The 15,962-nt window shown below is 33.4% G+C and overlaps 4 protein-coding genes across 5 annotated transcripts; 2 read left to right on the forward strand and 2 right to left on the reverse strand.

Annotated features, from left to right (window-relative positions):
- Window positions 1-187: 187 nt before the first annotated feature.
- Window positions 188-1,862, reverse strand: LOC109862813 (phospholipase B1, membrane-associated-like; the record flags this gene model as incomplete). The annotated part of the gene is made up of 3 exons (XM_020442957.1): window positions 1,727-1,862; window positions 695-796; window positions 188-399 (listed from the first exon to the last, which is right to left on the reverse strand). Coding segments are annotated over exons 1-3 (450 nt in total), but the record flags the coding sequence as incomplete, so codon positions are not given.
- A 2,942-nt stretch (window positions 1,863-4,804) lies between these two features.
- LOC109862810 (serine/arginine-rich splicing factor 7-like) lies at window positions 4,805-8,018 on the forward strand. 2 transcript variants are annotated; one of them, XM_020442954.1, is made up of 5 exons: window positions 4,805-4,958; window positions 5,054-5,109; window positions 5,254-5,633; window positions 7,428-7,637; window positions 7,728-8,018. In XM_020442954.1, exons 2-4 carry the CDS (start codon window positions 5,101-5,103, stop codon window positions 7,633-7,635), a joined length of 597 nt encoding a protein of 198 aa, XP_020298543.1. In that variant the 5' UTR covers window positions 4,805-4,958; window positions 5,054-5,100; the 3' UTR covers window positions 7,636-7,637; window positions 7,728-8,018. The 2 variants fall into 2 exon arrangements, with proteins under 2 accessions (XP_020298543.1, XP_020298544.1); XM_020442955.1 differs by lacking the exons at window positions 7,428-7,637; window positions 7,728-8,018 and adding an exon at window positions 6,309-6,702.
- A 481-nt stretch (window positions 8,019-8,499) lies between these two features.
- Window positions 8,500-11,509, forward strand: LOC109862809 (ankyrin repeat, PH and SEC7 domain containing protein secG-like). The gene is made up of 3 exons (XM_020442953.1): window positions 8,500-9,890; window positions 10,031-10,371; window positions 10,462-11,509. Exons 1-3 carry the CDS (start codon window positions 9,052-9,054, stop codon window positions 11,022-11,024), a joined length of 1,743 nt encoding a protein of 580 aa, XP_020298542.1. The 5' UTR covers window positions 8,500-9,051; the 3' UTR covers window positions 11,025-11,509.
- A 44-nt stretch (window positions 11,510-11,553) lies between these two features.
- LOC109862812 (fibroblast growth factor receptor substrate 2) lies at window positions 11,554-15,865 on the reverse strand. Its single transcript, XM_020442956.1, is given in 5 exon segments — window positions 11,554-13,834; window positions 13,837-14,506; window positions 14,588-14,943; window positions 15,031-15,345; window positions 15,766-15,865. Coding segments are annotated over 5 exon segments (1,476 nt in total). The 5' UTR covers window positions 15,823-15,865; the 3' UTR covers window positions 11,554-13,756.
- Window positions 15,866-15,962: the final 97 nt, after the last annotated feature.

Genomic DNA, 15,962 nt, shown 5'->3' on the forward strand with positions numbered 1-15,962 from the left:
GCTTTCAGCGACGTTCAGTTGCGATGCTTCATGGATTGTCAAAGAATCACCCAATGCGTATCCTATCAAATTGGGATTGAATTCCTAATATATTGTGCATTCAAAGATACAATTAATTTGCAGACATACATAAATTCGCTAACTTTCATATGTAATAAAAAAATTTTATTTGATGAAGATGATTTACCTTAATGATATTAGGTAGCGTCAAAAATTCTCTCCATGTGGCTTGACCTCCACCAGACGGTGAAATTCCTCTGTTTTCAATTAAAATATGAACTATAGAAGTCGCGAGAGCTCCAGCTGCGGCTGTAAGCGAGTCACCCATTGCGGCAATAACATCAATATCGCCAGGTCTTAATTTATGCACAGAATTTGGTACGTTCGGCGATCGACCATCTATAAAGATTATGTAATGTAACCGAAGTTGTGTAGAAATACATAAATGTAATGTAAAGTAGAGATATGTATATGCAAAAACGAATAATTCTGAACTGATTATTTTTAATAACAGATTTTAATCAGTAAGAATGTAAAAAAACAAATTAAGTAGTTCTCAACAGAAAATTGTAACATGGTGTTTTAATATCCTACTTGTTACAGTGCAAGAAAACGAGTCATTAGTAGTTGTAGATAATCACATTAATGTAATTTTCAAAAACAAACTGTGACGCAAAGTGTTTAAACATCCTACTTGTTACATCGCAAGGGAACGAGATGTTAATAGGAATGGATGACTGCGTTCTATTTATGGTTTTCGCTGCTTGCATATATCGTTCGTCGGTTCCCGTTTTACCTATAAAAAATAATTAAAATTCTTATAATTTTGGAAAACACTGAAATTGCATATATGTATAGTGGAGGTTTACTTTAAAAAAACAAATATATAAAAAAAAATAAAATAGTACGTTGCGCGCGCATAAGAAAAATTTTATTCATTATTCGATCTAATGCAATTTTCAATTGTTCGAACTTTGTAGTCAGCAGTTAATAAGATTGATTTGCATTTATACTTTAGACAGTACAACAATAGTAAGCAATGTTTGATGTATCGTATTTAACCAAGTAAAATCATCAGTCAGACGTCTCCTAAATAGACATTCATAATTCATATTTAATAAACATTCATGTATAATTTTTATAATTTATTTAACGTTTAATAAACATCTGGAGAGAGTGCAAATTTTTATATAACATTTCTTTGTAGATATATACATATTCTTATCTAAAATTAATATGAATAGAAAACTTTATGGAGAAAACGAAAAAGACTGAATACAAATCCAGAATTTTCGATTGATTGTTATATAAAGTTTTGAAAATAGAAAAATCACATATTTCATTTACAAATTAAAGCAATCTTTGATGCAGCAAAATACTTGAGATTTGAAAGACACTCTTGTTCTTCCTTTGTGTCATAGTGTCGAAGTTGTTTAAACGATCTTTCTTTTTCTTGGTAATGTTGCGTTTGAAGTGATTTTTCCAAAGCGTCTAATAAATAAAGCAATATTTTATCTTTCGCTTTTTCTCGCTCTCTCTTTCTCTGTTTCTCTGTCTCTCTTTCTCTCTCTTTTCCTTTCTCTCTTTCTCCGACAAAATATACACAAAAAGTAATCAATTTCCACTGATTTTATTTTGTTTTGATCGATTTTTTTCGTGTTCTGTGTTTCTCGAAATATGTTGAAAAACTATGAATGTTAATTTTTATATTTTTTTCTACACATACCGAAAGTATCGTAAGTCCAATTTCGAAAAGTACGAAGCAATATCAAATTGATGGGCGAGTCCAGGTCGGTTTTTTGACATGACGTTCTAGCTAATAGATACAACAAGATAAAAGAAACCAACCAACACTTCCACATTGTGTAGCGAAACATATTGTGTGAAACTGACAACGAAACTGGTATTTATAACCATTGCTCCACCACCTTGTGAAGTATACAGCTTGCTACTCATTGTAAGACAAGGTCGTCTTGTAGTCTACCTGCAAATCAATTTGCGTCACTGAAGGCATACTTCTTGAAAATTATAACAATAATCTTTATATATATTACTTGATGTTTAGAATACGTGTTTTTGTGATAATATAAGGTTCCATACGCACATTTCATAATCATATATAGTCTGCACGAAAAAAGTCTTGTTACAATAGCAAGAAGATTTTAGCTAATATGTGAACGTTAAGAAGGAGTTGAAGTTTTTGAAGTTTTTCGTGTATCAACATACATATAAATGTTTAGCTTTTTTCATAAGCATTAAATTTAGTAATCATTAAATGTTTTATCCAATGTCCAGGAAACATCTTGCCATTAATAAAATTAAACCAATGCAGACTCGCGGAACAATGTTTTCTTGCTTGGTTATAATAGCAAACTTGTTGTTGTTATCTGTGTATTATAAATGTTATTTAATGTTACACTGTTTCTTTCTTTTGGTATCTTAAAAAAACAAAGATTTTATGTGTGATAGTAAAAAAGAAAAGAGACAAAACATAATTATTACATAATTTATGTGTAATAAAGAAGATAATAATATCAAATATAAGATAATAATTTCAAAAATAATAATATCAAATAGTTTTCGAGAAATAATTTTACGTCAATCTCTTGCTACTAATTTATAATTAGCGTGACCTAAATAAGTATTTTTTTTACCCAAACTAGTCATAAATTTCTGTAAAAAATCTGATCTTGAAATCGTGACGTTTAATAGCGACATTATTATAATCACAGTGAAATTTATCGCATTATAATAGATAAAAATCTTTATTCTACATTAAAAAGCAGTTATAAAACTAATCTTACATTTAGTATTAGTACAGTATTTTGTTTTTTCAATGTTTTGCTATTAAGGAAAATTGCAGCAATTAAAGTTTTTCTAAGAAAATTCTGTTTTTGTTCTTTTTGGCCTTTAGCACTTGAATTACAAATGCATAACGATGCATATTCCTGTGCACGTACGCACTAACAAACGTGAATGAATCACAAGATTAGCTTCTTCTTTCAGTCGAGAGCAAACTGAACGGTAAAAGATCTTCATTGTGTACATTTATTAGCATTTCGTTAGTTATGTATACATAGATATGTGCATGTACACACGCATACATATATGTGTAAAGTTTATTTACAGTTCAAATTGACAAATGCCTGTCAAAAATTGCCAGAATATTATTTATAATATCATTATTTTTATTAACTATTACCACGCAGAATAGAAGTCGACACATTTTTTTTTTATTAGACGTCCATCCAATATCGCATATAATCGTTTAGGAATATCTAATAAGGTTGTTGTTCTATGCAAATTACATTATTATCAATGTTTTTTTTTTGTTGTTCAATTATTCATCTCTTGAGAAAGGTACGTCTGAAATACGTAGAAAAAAATTGACTTTGATCACATTAATCAGTAATTGATGATGTTGTACATATACGTAATAGCTTAAGGCAATTTATAAGTGCACAGGGCAATATATAAGTCACATTGAACACAAACACTTCGTAGTTTTCAGATGATAAATGATATACATTTAATTAATATATATCATTTATAATGTATCTATTATAATAAAAAAGAATATATACGTGATAAAATAAAATTATATAAATTGAAAATAATCAATAATTGGTCGAAATAAAGTAGTTTCTAAAGGTAATAAATATCTATTAATTAATACTCGCGCAACACACAATTCTGCGTTTTGTTCGTCATCCTCGATATATTCATACTTTTTATTTTGGATATATATAAATTAATTATTAAAAATTTATNTATATATATATATATATATATATATATATATATCATGTATATACGTAGAACAAATAATTATTTTATCGTGTAATATCTGTTGACGTGTAACAAAATTGTTAGTTTTTGGAGTAAGAACTTGAGAAAGCCGCCAGCAATGTTTTTCATTTTTCGCGCGTTGTTGCGATGGTGATGATTTTTAGAAACGGGTTTTTTGTAAAAAAAAAGAACATGTATAATAATTATTATATCGTTATTTTCTTACTAATTTATCATCTTTAATTACTAACTCGCGTTGTTATCGACGTAGCATTTTAAATAGTTGCTTCGATAAGACGCTTGTTGTGACGTTATTGATTAATGATTGTAAAAGAGCCATTCCAACTGTTCCGGCGTGTTGCCCATTGCGCAGCAACTCGTACTAGAGTGAGAGAAACAGAAGAGAGTTGTGTCAAGAGAACAGCTTTTATGTCTCAAAAGTTGAGTCAAGGTCATAGACGTAGAATGTATAGACTGCGCGTCCCCTACCTTTGCCATGTTAAGAAAATGTCCTCAACGTTGAGAGAGACAGCTGGTGTTGATCAGTAGCTTCATCTTTGTCTAGCGAAGTAGTGGGGGAAAGAGGAGTCTTCGCTGATTGATAGAATAGTAGTGCAAAAGAGTGGGGATAGAAAAATAGTGGGGGTGAAGAAGAATGAAAGAGATTAAGGAGTGATGGCAGATTAAAAGCGGTAATGAAACAGTAGGCCCTGATTCCACCACAGAGACATTAATAGACAGAGAGAGAGAGTTACTGTTCAAAGTACGTTGTCTCTGTCAACCATGAAGACATTTTTTCGGCCAAACGCGCAGTCTATATATTCTACGTCTATGGTCAAGGTAAAGGCTCTATCGTATAAAGTCGGATATTCATGTGACGAACAACATCGAGTGAACGCGAAATTAGCCAATAGCATTTGGCTATCAATTCGGTCAATCGACCAATCAAATGTTTTGCATTCGGTGCTGTTTGTCTGATATTTGTTCGCTAAATGAGTATTCGGCTTAACACGGCAGCTGCCGGACTTTGAGAATTGATCGAAAATTAAATATCACGAAACGGATATTTTGCTCGTTATTAATGGGCTATGTGGTGTAAACGGATAAATATATCGTGATATAAACGCGATATTGGAAACCTTATATCTAAAAATATATTAATTTGTCAGGTAACAGAATGTATTGATGTTATTTGTTTCTCAAATCACTCAGATAAAAAAAGTTAATATAATATTTCTGAAAAAAAATTAATACGCGATTTCAGTGGCTTTTGTACATTTCACGAGGAAAGAAATCTGCAGGTCGAGCAAAATGAGCAAGGTACTAAAATTTTGATTATTAATGAGAGAAAGAGAGAGAAACGAGATCGAACGAATGGGTTTGTGTGAGTGAATGAGTGAGCGAGAAGAAAAATGCGTGTCTCTCACATACGTTTCTGCATTTTATTTTTTCAATCCATACTAGATATCACGTTATCCCTCTGATGGCAAAGTCTATGTGGGAGACTTGGGAAGCAGTGCTAGTAAACAAGCATTGGAGGATGCTTTTTCTTATTATGGACCATTGCAAAATGTTTGGGTTGCCCGAAACCCTCCTGGATTTGCCTTTGTTGAATTTGAAGATCCCCGAGATGCTGAAGACGCAGTAAGAGGACTAGATGGTCGTTTTCTGTGTGGAAGACGTATCCGTGTGGAACTATCGAATGGAAAGAAATTACAAAGAGACAGAGGTTTCAGAAGAGGAAGTGGAAGACCTTTTCATCCAGATGATAGATGTTATGAGTGTGGTGAAAAGGGTCATTATGCCAGAGACTGTCATCGCCGTAGAAGTTCACATAGAAGAAGGTGAGTCTTGGATATTAGTCTTTAATCAAAAGTAAATTATTTGATTGCTTTGATACTTTATATACATATTCTATAGTAAAAACTTATATACTATAGAGTAAACATTTTAATCATATTTATGCACACAAGAATCTTATTTAAATGATTTATAATAAAAATATATTACATATTATATATATTAAATTTGTATTCTTAAGTTTTTGTATATATACTCAGTAATTATTTTTGTAAGATTGGAAGATAAAATTATATAGTTACAGAAAGACATGGCTTTCTATCGTAGCTATTGTGTGAAATAAGATATGAGTGCTTAAGTATCTTTTATACATATGTATATATTTATATATATAATAAGAAAAAAGCATAAAGAATAAAGCAAGAAAAAGAAAACATTTAAGCAAATTTGCACAGTAAAAGTGTTTGCATTGTTCATTTAATTTACTTATTACATACTTGTTTTAAATAATTAAAATTACGAATATTGTATGAACTTTTATATTGCAGTTGTGCATATACAAAAAAGGTGTCTCTCTCTTATTTAAATGCACGTGATAAGAATCGTAATTCAAATAAATAATAACGATTAGAAAAAAGAAACATTTCTGCAAACAATAAAGTATAAGTGTAATAAGTGTATTATATGTCGGCCAACGTAATACTACCCATTATTTATAGGAGTTGCGGCTGAGCGTGTACGGCATAAGAAATGTGTGTTGGTACCCGACATTGTTACGCGAGATTCGCCTTGGGTTCACATTTGTGACACATCGTGCATCGTAGTTTCAGCATAGAGCATCTGCCATCTACGTTGCTCTGCACGTTCTGCGAGCGAGAAAAACTCGACAAATAGCGCCCTGATACAAGGTGTCTGCGCATTACTGCAAATAATACCGATCCGCTACCCAGTGATTATCACCCTCAGAGATCATCGCAGAGATTTACGCACATTTCCGCTACTTCTAATTCAACTATCCGCGATTTCTACTGGCTGTCGTCGTTGTTATCGTCGTCATCGTCGTTGTTCTCGTCGTCATCGTCGTCGTCGTCGCTGCTGTAATCACCGTCGTCGTCGTCGCCGCCGTCGCCGCCGTCGTTGTCGTCATCGTCGTCTTCGTCTTCATCGTCGTTGTCGTCGTCGTCTTGGTTACTGTAAAAGATAAACTTTCAGTAATATTTATATTTCTAACCACATCTTTATCCTCTTATCTCTGATCCTTTCATGATTTTTATAAAGCGTTTTCTTCCGGCATAGCCATACTGCTCCACGATTGTCTACTATAAACGCAGCTAGAAAAAAAAAAAAATTGCACATAAGTAGAACAATCAAATATGTATATTTTCCACGTGATAATTAATTACTATTTATGATGGTCAAGTAAATTCCAACTATTGGATGTACAAATTGGTATTTGAAATGGCTTGATTGATTGCATCACTTTCCAAGTCGTCAAAAAAGTCGTCTTTTTGCAAAGACGGAATTTATAATCTGATCAATAAACAGATAATCGACAACAACGACGTGTATACTTCGTTGATTAAATTTTGAAAGTAAAAAAATGATAAATTTTACAAAAAAAATTAAAAACTAATTTGTACATGTACATACAATATGACAAGCAAATTTGTGTTACGCTATTACGTATAAGCTTGCATGAATTGTAAAAAAAGAAAAAAAAGATAGAAAGATATTTACATATCGAAATGTTGAATAAACTTTATTTGGCAACAGTAGGCAGGCAAAACTATGTGCACGGTCATTATTTTAATATTTATTTACTATTGTTTTGACTTTAGGTGGTCACGTTCAAGATCCAAATCAAAATCACGATCTCGATCGCGCTCACGTTCCTGCTCAAGATCGCGATCGCGGTCTCGCTCACCACGGCGTAGCCAATCGTATAGTAGAAGTGCCAGAGACAAATATCGCAAGAAAGGAAGATCTAATTCTAGAGATCGAAGCAAGTCAAAATCTCGATCGGGCTCTAGATCACGAAGCAGATAAACGTAAGAATCTCATATAATACTTTCTAATAGCGACACATGGTTTCGTCACATATTAGAGATAACGTGATACATAAAAAATTTTCGTTTCAGTGGATGTGAATTAATCAACGCTCGACAACAGATTCTTGATTTAGTAATTTAAAGAAGTTGCGACTTTTTTTTATTTCAAAGGCTTTATCAATTACTAACTAATTAAGAATATGAGTCTATATAGTATAATATTAAAAAGATCATTAACTTTCCTGCATGGGAGTATGCATTTTATACAATAAGAAGAGATAATCTCTTTAACAACATTGTTTTAAAAGGTTTATTGTGTTCTTATTGTGCGTTTTTGAGTTGCTGTAAGTTGAGATGTTCAATAAAATAGTTTTACAGGTACGTAGACGTATTAATTTTTATCGTGTGTGTATACACATTCTGTCGATATTCATATCTCATCATCTTCCACTAAAATTTCATGTTCCCACACATATTGAACGCATGTGGTTCTTTCTTTTTCTCGTTTGTACGTGTACATCGCGTGTCCGATCGCGTCTTAGCGTCAAGTTTTTTGCGTCTTTGAACTTGTGCGAAGCGGCAGCGAGTTTAACGGGCGTAGCAGCAAATGATGTTGTCGTTCTGTTTGCGATTGTTTCGAGTTTATTTTTTGTGCATTTCAGCTGAAATTCCGCTGACAGTTTCGAAAATGCAAAAATTTCCGCTGCTTTTTCGACAACGAAATATAATTCACGAAAAAAATTCGTCTCTTCGACATCTTAATTTTTTCACCATCGGAATAATTTGTTTTTAATGTTTTTAAACGTTATTTGCATCGATGCTACGCATATTTTTTTTGGGGGGGGGGATTGTAAAATAAAACAAAATGATTTGTACGAATCGAATTCGATGAGCGTATACGTTAATTCTCAAATTCAGAACAAATGTGAATGTGATTCGACGCCTATGACTTGCCAAGAAGTATTAAAAAGCAAGTCAGTAAAGTGGGGTAGGCCGTAGGCAACAAATGTGAAGGCGAAACACACTGCAGCTACATGGGAGGCAACATAAAGAAGTGGAGGGAGTTGAAGAAGAAGAAAAGAAAAAAAGAAATAAGTCGATGCAGGCACGATGGAGTCACGACACAGTAAGGCGTCGTAAAAAGAACGGGAACGTTCTCCCTTGCTTGCGCTGCGATTATTCTCTTCAAATTCTTTTTTTTTTCTTTTGTTTATCCCTTTTATACGTGTGCTCTTTTTGTTTTTTTTTTTTTTACTACAACGCGAATATTGTTGTACCACAATCCGTTACTTTTCGAAACGGGTGTAATATTAAATCAAATTTTTGCGGACTAATTAACGCAAGAGTGTCGTTTCGCGTCAAAGTGGTAAGTCAATTGTGTTAGCACATTAATCGGGGCCAATTAAAGTGCGCTATGGCTTCTGCGTACGAAGTGATGACCGAACAGCAGAACACGTCGCGTGATTTTACGACAACTTGTTCCAACAACAATCGAGTTAATTCGGTCACTGCTACCGATATGGAGAAGACGTCGTCGTTGTCATCGTTGTCTTCATCGTCGGCGTCACGAGCCAGTGTAACAAGCGATTTGTCTTACGAAGAACTTCCGATACCTTCCACAGAAGTCGGTCACGTTCCACCCGGTGAATTAATTGACGAAGATTTAAACGCGCTCAAGGACAAAGAGACGTGCAAGACGATGGATATGAATGAGGAATGCAAAAATGAAACAAATATCGACACTTGTGCGGATTCGATAAACAATACTTGGCAAATAAACAAATCGGAAAATAAACAGTCTTTTTTGATATGCGATAAGCAGAAGGAGAAGAAAATTACTTCGACCTCGGTAGCGAGTAATGTCACATTGGAAAATGCATCCGTGTGCAGCGCGAAAAAGGAACAGGACCAAAGAAATCAGAGTACGTTGGAGATTCGCGGTCAAGAACAGCAGCGTGATAATATCGCAAGAAACTTGCAAGATCGCACGGCGGAAGACGTGCAAACTTGCTGCGAAAACGTGGTAAAACTTGATTTAAGGACAACCGAGAAACAGAATAAAACTGAGAGGGACATTATAAGTCAACAAGACAGTGACTCGTTCTACGACGCCGTGCGTTCGGGAAACGTAAAGCGTGTCTCGGCGTTGATTGCCTCCGGCTCTGTGCAAAACCTGGACGAACCGGATTGGAATGTATCGGGAGATCCACCCTTATTAATAGCAGCGGCAAATCATTGTCTACCTATGCTCAGGTAGAATTTTTGTTGCAGAGGAAATTATATTCATTTAAATAATAAGATCATCGTATAAATTTTTTTTTCTTAAAGTTTGTATTAAAATTTATCAAAACAGAGAAAGATTTTTATTTGTGTTTACTTTCTATTATATACAGTTTATTATTGGCAAGTGGATGTAATCCAGCTGTGCGTTCGCCACGAGGTGAAACGGCACTTCATAAAGTAATTCTGAACGGTGGACCGGGCGATGTGTTGAAATTTGTGGAAGATCTCTTGAAACACGGGTGTCCGCCAGGTGTGAAGGAAGCAGGCAGCGGATCAACCGCGCTGCACGTGCTCTCCCGCCAACTGGCACACACGCCCTTAAAATCCTTCCATCACAATTTCGATGCCGCTCTGAAAATTCTAAAGCTACTGGCAGAAACTGGACCCGTTAATGCCAAAGATCACCAAGGCCGAAGTGCTTTGCACATTCTGGCGTCATCAACTATTTTTGGTATTGATTATATAAGATTGTAATTGATTATATAAATTGTTTATAATCAATCATTTTCGATAAAAAACTATTATTTTATTGATTTCGCAGATAATAATCGTAAGACCGACATCGAGTCGCTGATCGAGATACTCCTGGCCGCCGGTGCGGATACCGCTTTGAAAAACGACCGTGGAGAAACACCGTTGCACGAGAGTCTGGAATGCGGCGCGTTGAACACGGCAACATTACTGATACCGCACACGCCCACAGGTATCACATCGCGTTACGGTGAAACTCCGTTGCACATAACATCGCGGAAAAATCACATAGATATAGTGACAAAACTGCTGGAACACGGTGAGGATCCTGGTGCGCAAGACGCTCGTGGAAATACTCCATTACACTTAGCGTCAGCGAGAGGCTTTCATCAGACGGTGTCGTTGTTAGTCACTTCACCTTTAGCTCAATTGGAGAAGATCAACATTGACGGGTTGACGGCATTACAAGTAGCCGCTGAGAGCGGATTTGTCAATACCGTTAAGATACTGCTGAAAGCAGGTGCCGATCCCAGTCAGACTATGCACTATTGCGAGACCATTTTACGCCGTCATCCTGACATCTCGCTCCTTATCGATCACGAGTTGACCAGACGTCGGCAACTCGCCGCCTGATTTGATGGAATTCTTCAATTTGCTCTTGATACTTGGCGTTTGTGTACTAATTGCTTAAAAGTTATTAAAGAGTACGTACAAAACGCAATTATTGCTCAATATAAGATATACTCTAATACTTGTGAGAAATTATACGGGCGTTGTGCACGTATAGGATAAAAGTTGTTAAATCTCAACTGTAGATATCATAGTATACTTAAAGAGTTTTTATTCATTAAATTCAATCAGTTTGCGGTTAATGAACAGACTCTTTAATTTGGAAAATTACAACTATCGTTTTTTATGATTTGAAATTTGTAAAATATCGTTTCTCCCAAGAGAAAAATTTTATACAAATAAATCTTTACGTTGTTATTGTGACAACTTGAGTTGTTTTGTTTTCCCTATTTATCCCCAAGTCTTACCGTCATTGTTTTCACATTATTAGTACATTTTATTTACTTATTTAAATAGGGATTAATAGAAAAAAAACAAGATATTATATGATATTTATATTTATAAGCGTTGTAGTGTATATTGTATATCTTATATAAAATTGATACATAAATCTAAACGAAGCAAAATTGAATAAAATAAGAACATGTTTATATTGATGTATATCGAAAAGCACAAGAAATAAATTTTAAATTATTTTCTTTATAAAGTATATTACATAATATCAGAAACAGACTGTATTAGAATTACAAAGTAAAAATATACAATCCAGGTGTACAATTAAAAGAAGACATTGTGTAAAAATAAATGTCTCATATTTAAGCTTCTTCTTTCATATGTATGTATATTGAAACAAGATAAAAACAAAGTGTAGGATCTTCCTAAATAAAACACACATACATAAACATACTTCTCTCTCTCTTTCTCTCTCTTCCTTTTTTCTCTCTATATTATATTTGGCATGAGGTACGTGCCTCTTGGTGTTTTGTGAAACATGTTTCATATCACTGCCATATTAGCATATTTTACAATTTTTCGCGTATTTATAAATTTTTATCACGCGTATTTTGTAATTTTATATCATTAATCTCTTTCGTTGTATCTCAAGTATGTACAAACACAAGTTTGCGAAAACTAGTTTTTGATATATGTAAATCAAAATCAATCACGTAACCATAAAATATTCAGTTATGAAGCATTTATATAACAAAATTAACATTAAAATAAAACAGATTCCATTAAATAGACAACAGAGTAAATATATATGTATAACAATTTAAATTTTTTTCTTTTAACAATGTTTCTAAAGTCTCTATGCAAGACGGGTTAATCATTTTAGAAAAGTATCGAATATCAAAAAATCAGAGAAACCTTACATCTAGTATAGATTTAATTGAAAAATATTAAATTCTGAAGAATTATAATTCTTTTTTTTTGTAGCTGTTTTTTTTTTATTTTATTTATATATAACGTTATCGTTAATTCAAAATTGTTCGTTTATTTTTCGCTTGCTTACACATGTTACTTCACGATTTATATAATATTCAGTCTCTTGAAAATATATTTAATCGTATTTCGTGGAAGTATTAAGAGAAGACACATGTACCCTAGAACGTCATTTCTAAGTTATAATATATGTTATATATCGTTCGTCGTCCGTGCGAGCTTAAACTATTTTGCTATATAATCTTTCTACATAACAAAGTATAATAAAACATTAAAATGATATATGTAGAAAATATTGCAAAAAGAACTTAAGACTTGTCGACACTCTCGCAATCAACTTGAATTGTAACATCATTGATATGACTTCCAAAACAAAATTCGTAAATGTATCATAGCTTGCTTTATGTCACTTAATAAAAACTGAAATGCAAGGTACTAAAAAGATGCTAATACAATGCGTGTAAATATATATGTTTCTTTGTATTATTTTCTATATATTTTTCGATTTATGTGCATATTTCGCACATAAATGCGCTTGTCTTTCTTAAGCGTATAGGCGTGTGTCAAGAAATTTTATGTGTATCCTATCACTATCATATATAAATATATACATATTAGTAATATAAAACATATATTGGTAATATAAAACATGCATTCATATGTAATGTTTTTGGTTCAAATTTCATCTTTTTCTTATAATAAATTATAAAAATAATTCACAGATTATATATATATATATATTATATATGTATACATAAAATACATGAGGTTACTCATAAACAGAGATTTGTGCTTACTTACACATCTTAGATGTATTGCACCATTGTTTAACCAGCTTGTTTAACTGCTGCTGATTGACTTGTAGGAAGAACAATCTCACCTAATCTAAATTATTCTTACGCTCTTAAGAGAAGAAACTGACCTCGCGTTATGAATTAACAGTTCAATTTGACCATACATTTTCTCTCTTTCTTTCTATCTTCTTCCTAGCGAAAGAATTGATTTGCACGATATTTACAGAAACAGAGTAGAAAACTTTAGCCTCAAACGTGTTCTTACGTTACACTGTAACATGCTAAATATAAAATTTGTTGTAAAGTATTATAAACTTTACATCTCTCTCTATACATTTTGTGGTGTCAACAACAGTTTCTCTGTCTCATTTCGAAAAAAGGAAACTTTCAAAAATACTATACTACTTACGAATACTGCTAGCTCTGATAAAATATGTTTAAAAAAAAACATGTAAAAATTTATACACTAGAAATAATATATGTTGGTCAGTTATCGAGACTACTATAAAGTTTCTTCGATACGTTACAAAGAAACGATTAAAACTTAATTTTTCTACGTCAAAAAACATAATATAGAAATCTCATTTGTATATGAAATATATCACTTACTGATGAATTGTGTCTGCAGTGAGAGCTTCAAGATCATTTATTGTAGAATTATGACGAGTCTTTCTGGAACCTTCGTTATCGTTCACAAGATTGGGATTGACGGAATGCAAGAGAGCTGCCGTTTTATTAAAGTCTATTGTAGCATAGCCTTTTTGCGGCTTGTTCTGAGACTTAGGAGAAGACGGCGCGGAACCGATAGTGTTGTCCGATGCATCGATAGGCGAGTCCAGATCCAGGACGGCATAATTCATTTCCCGATTTGGACAACACGTCGGTGTAGGAGGAGCTAAAATGGGCGATTTCTCAGAAACCGACACGCCGGAGAATCTTTTTCTCAGACTCTCAATTTCACTTGCTTCCAGATTAGCATAGCAATGCCTAGAATTTTCTTCCGCATTCATAACGAACATTGGAGGTGGATATGGTTTGACTGCAACGTTTTCTACTTGCTTTTGTCCAAGATTTACGTTGATATATTGATGTGTCAATTCGGCGTTGGTTTCTTCTTTAAATCGAGTTGTTTCGGGAGAACTCGGCGAGATCAGATTATTTTCATTGCAGATATCTATGTTCATGTAAGCTGCCTGTCGTGATGGATTATTGCTAGTGGTGTCCGTATTTCGCTGAGTGACTATTGATTCCACTTCCGCGAGTCCATTGTTAGACGTTGCGTCAATCGTAATATTGTTCTGCAACGACCTGCAATGATAAAAACTAGTGTTAATAATATAATATCGTATTTTTATCTAGTTGGTCTTTTAATTGTGTTGAAATACTTACCTTTGTGTTGCTCTTCTGAGGCTTTTGTTATTGTTGTGTTCCATTTCCATAGGAATAGATGACAAAATCTCTTCATTGACATAAAGAGAGAAAGAATGAGAAACACTCGGTAGTGGCGGTGGAAACATAGAAGATGGAGAGGATGAGGTTCCTTGGGGTGATGAAAGGCCACTATTGCTTGCAAGATTGTTTACTCTACCATTCTGTTGATTATGAATAAGTCTAGAACTTGTGCGATTGTTATGAGTTGGATCCAAGTAACTAGGCTCAAGTGGTATAGCTACTCGTGTTACTGCTGTGGGGTGTGATCCAACCAGAACATCTCTTGATAATGCGTTTTCTCCATTATTGCGTATCTGTTAATAGACAAAAAAGCAAACAAACTTGTTTTTATACATTATATTATTAATATATAAAGAGCTTTTCTTTATATTGATACAAACTTGAATTTTTGTTTGAACAAGATTGAACAAATCTTCTGCCCTTTCACACTTGAAAGCATATATGCCAGAGCCTGTGGGACAACGTCTTCCAGATTCAAAACTGAACAATCCTTCCAAATCATATCCATATCGTCGCAAACAGCGCAATGGCCACTTGATTGGCTGTTTGCCATTCTGATGCAATATAATATCTACTTCAGTAACTTCCAAATGTCCAGGAGAAATAAAATTACCATCATCGTCTATATTTATTACTTGAAAGATATTTGGCTTATCATCTGTCCTGCTATTGACACAACCCATTTCTTCATTTATCTAAAATTGAAACAAACATGTTTTTTACACAAGGTACATATACTTGTGAAAAAGAAATTTATTTTCAAAATAATATTCAAATAATTAGTTTCTTTTATATTAAATAGGATATATAAATTGGTGCTCACACAAAAATCTTAGTTTTAAGCACTGCTCTGTATATCATATTCAATATAAAATTATTGTTTATACTAGGAAGATTATACAAACAATACACATATTTTTGATTCCTTAATCGGATAAATTTTTGATACAATACTTCACTAAGCAAAATAAAACATAGACAGACAATATTACGTATATATATATATATAGAATATGTATGTATTGTAACAACAATTGTACTTGATATGTGAAATTATCTTTTGTATCATGTCATATTAAGTTAGTGCTGCGTAACACAATTAAATATATACGTACCACATAGCCAAAACGACATAGAATTCGTAATTTGCAATCGTTTATTCCATTACACATCCCAACAATATTATCCCACGCGTCATTACGGTTATGCCGTTCAGCATTGGTTTGGTGCATATGTGGCTCAAAGGACCGACTCAAGATAGTCCATACGCCATTCTAAGCTTGAATAGTGATTTTCTTGGTATGTTCACCGT

Source organism: Pseudomyrmex gracilis, unplaced genomic scaffold, assembly GCF_002006095.1.
Source record: "Pseudomyrmex gracilis isolate BER0280 unplaced genomic scaffold, ASM200609v1 scaffold_2419, whole genome shotgun sequence".
Classification (NCBI taxonomy): domain Eukaryota; kingdom Metazoa; phylum Arthropoda; class Insecta; order Hymenoptera; family Formicidae; genus Pseudomyrmex; species Pseudomyrmex gracilis.

Coding starts and splice junctions, on each gene's coding strand:
- LOC109862810 (XM_020442954.1), top strand. Junction 5,634..7,427: donor AGAAGTTCACATAGAAGAAG/GTGAGTCTTGGA, acceptor TTTTGACTTTAG/GTGGTCACGTTCAAGATCCA.
- LOC109862809 (XM_020442953.1), top strand. CDS start 9,052: ATGGCTTCTGCGTACGAAGTGATGACCGAACAGCAGAACACGTCGCGT. Junction 9,891..10,030: donor CATTGTCTACCTATGCTCAG/GTAGAATTTTTG, acceptor TATTATATACAG/TTTATTATTGGCAAGTGGAT. Junction 10,372..10,461: donor GGCGTCATCAACTATTTTTG/GTATTGATTATA, acceptor TTGATTTCGCAG/ATAATAATCGTAAGACCGAC.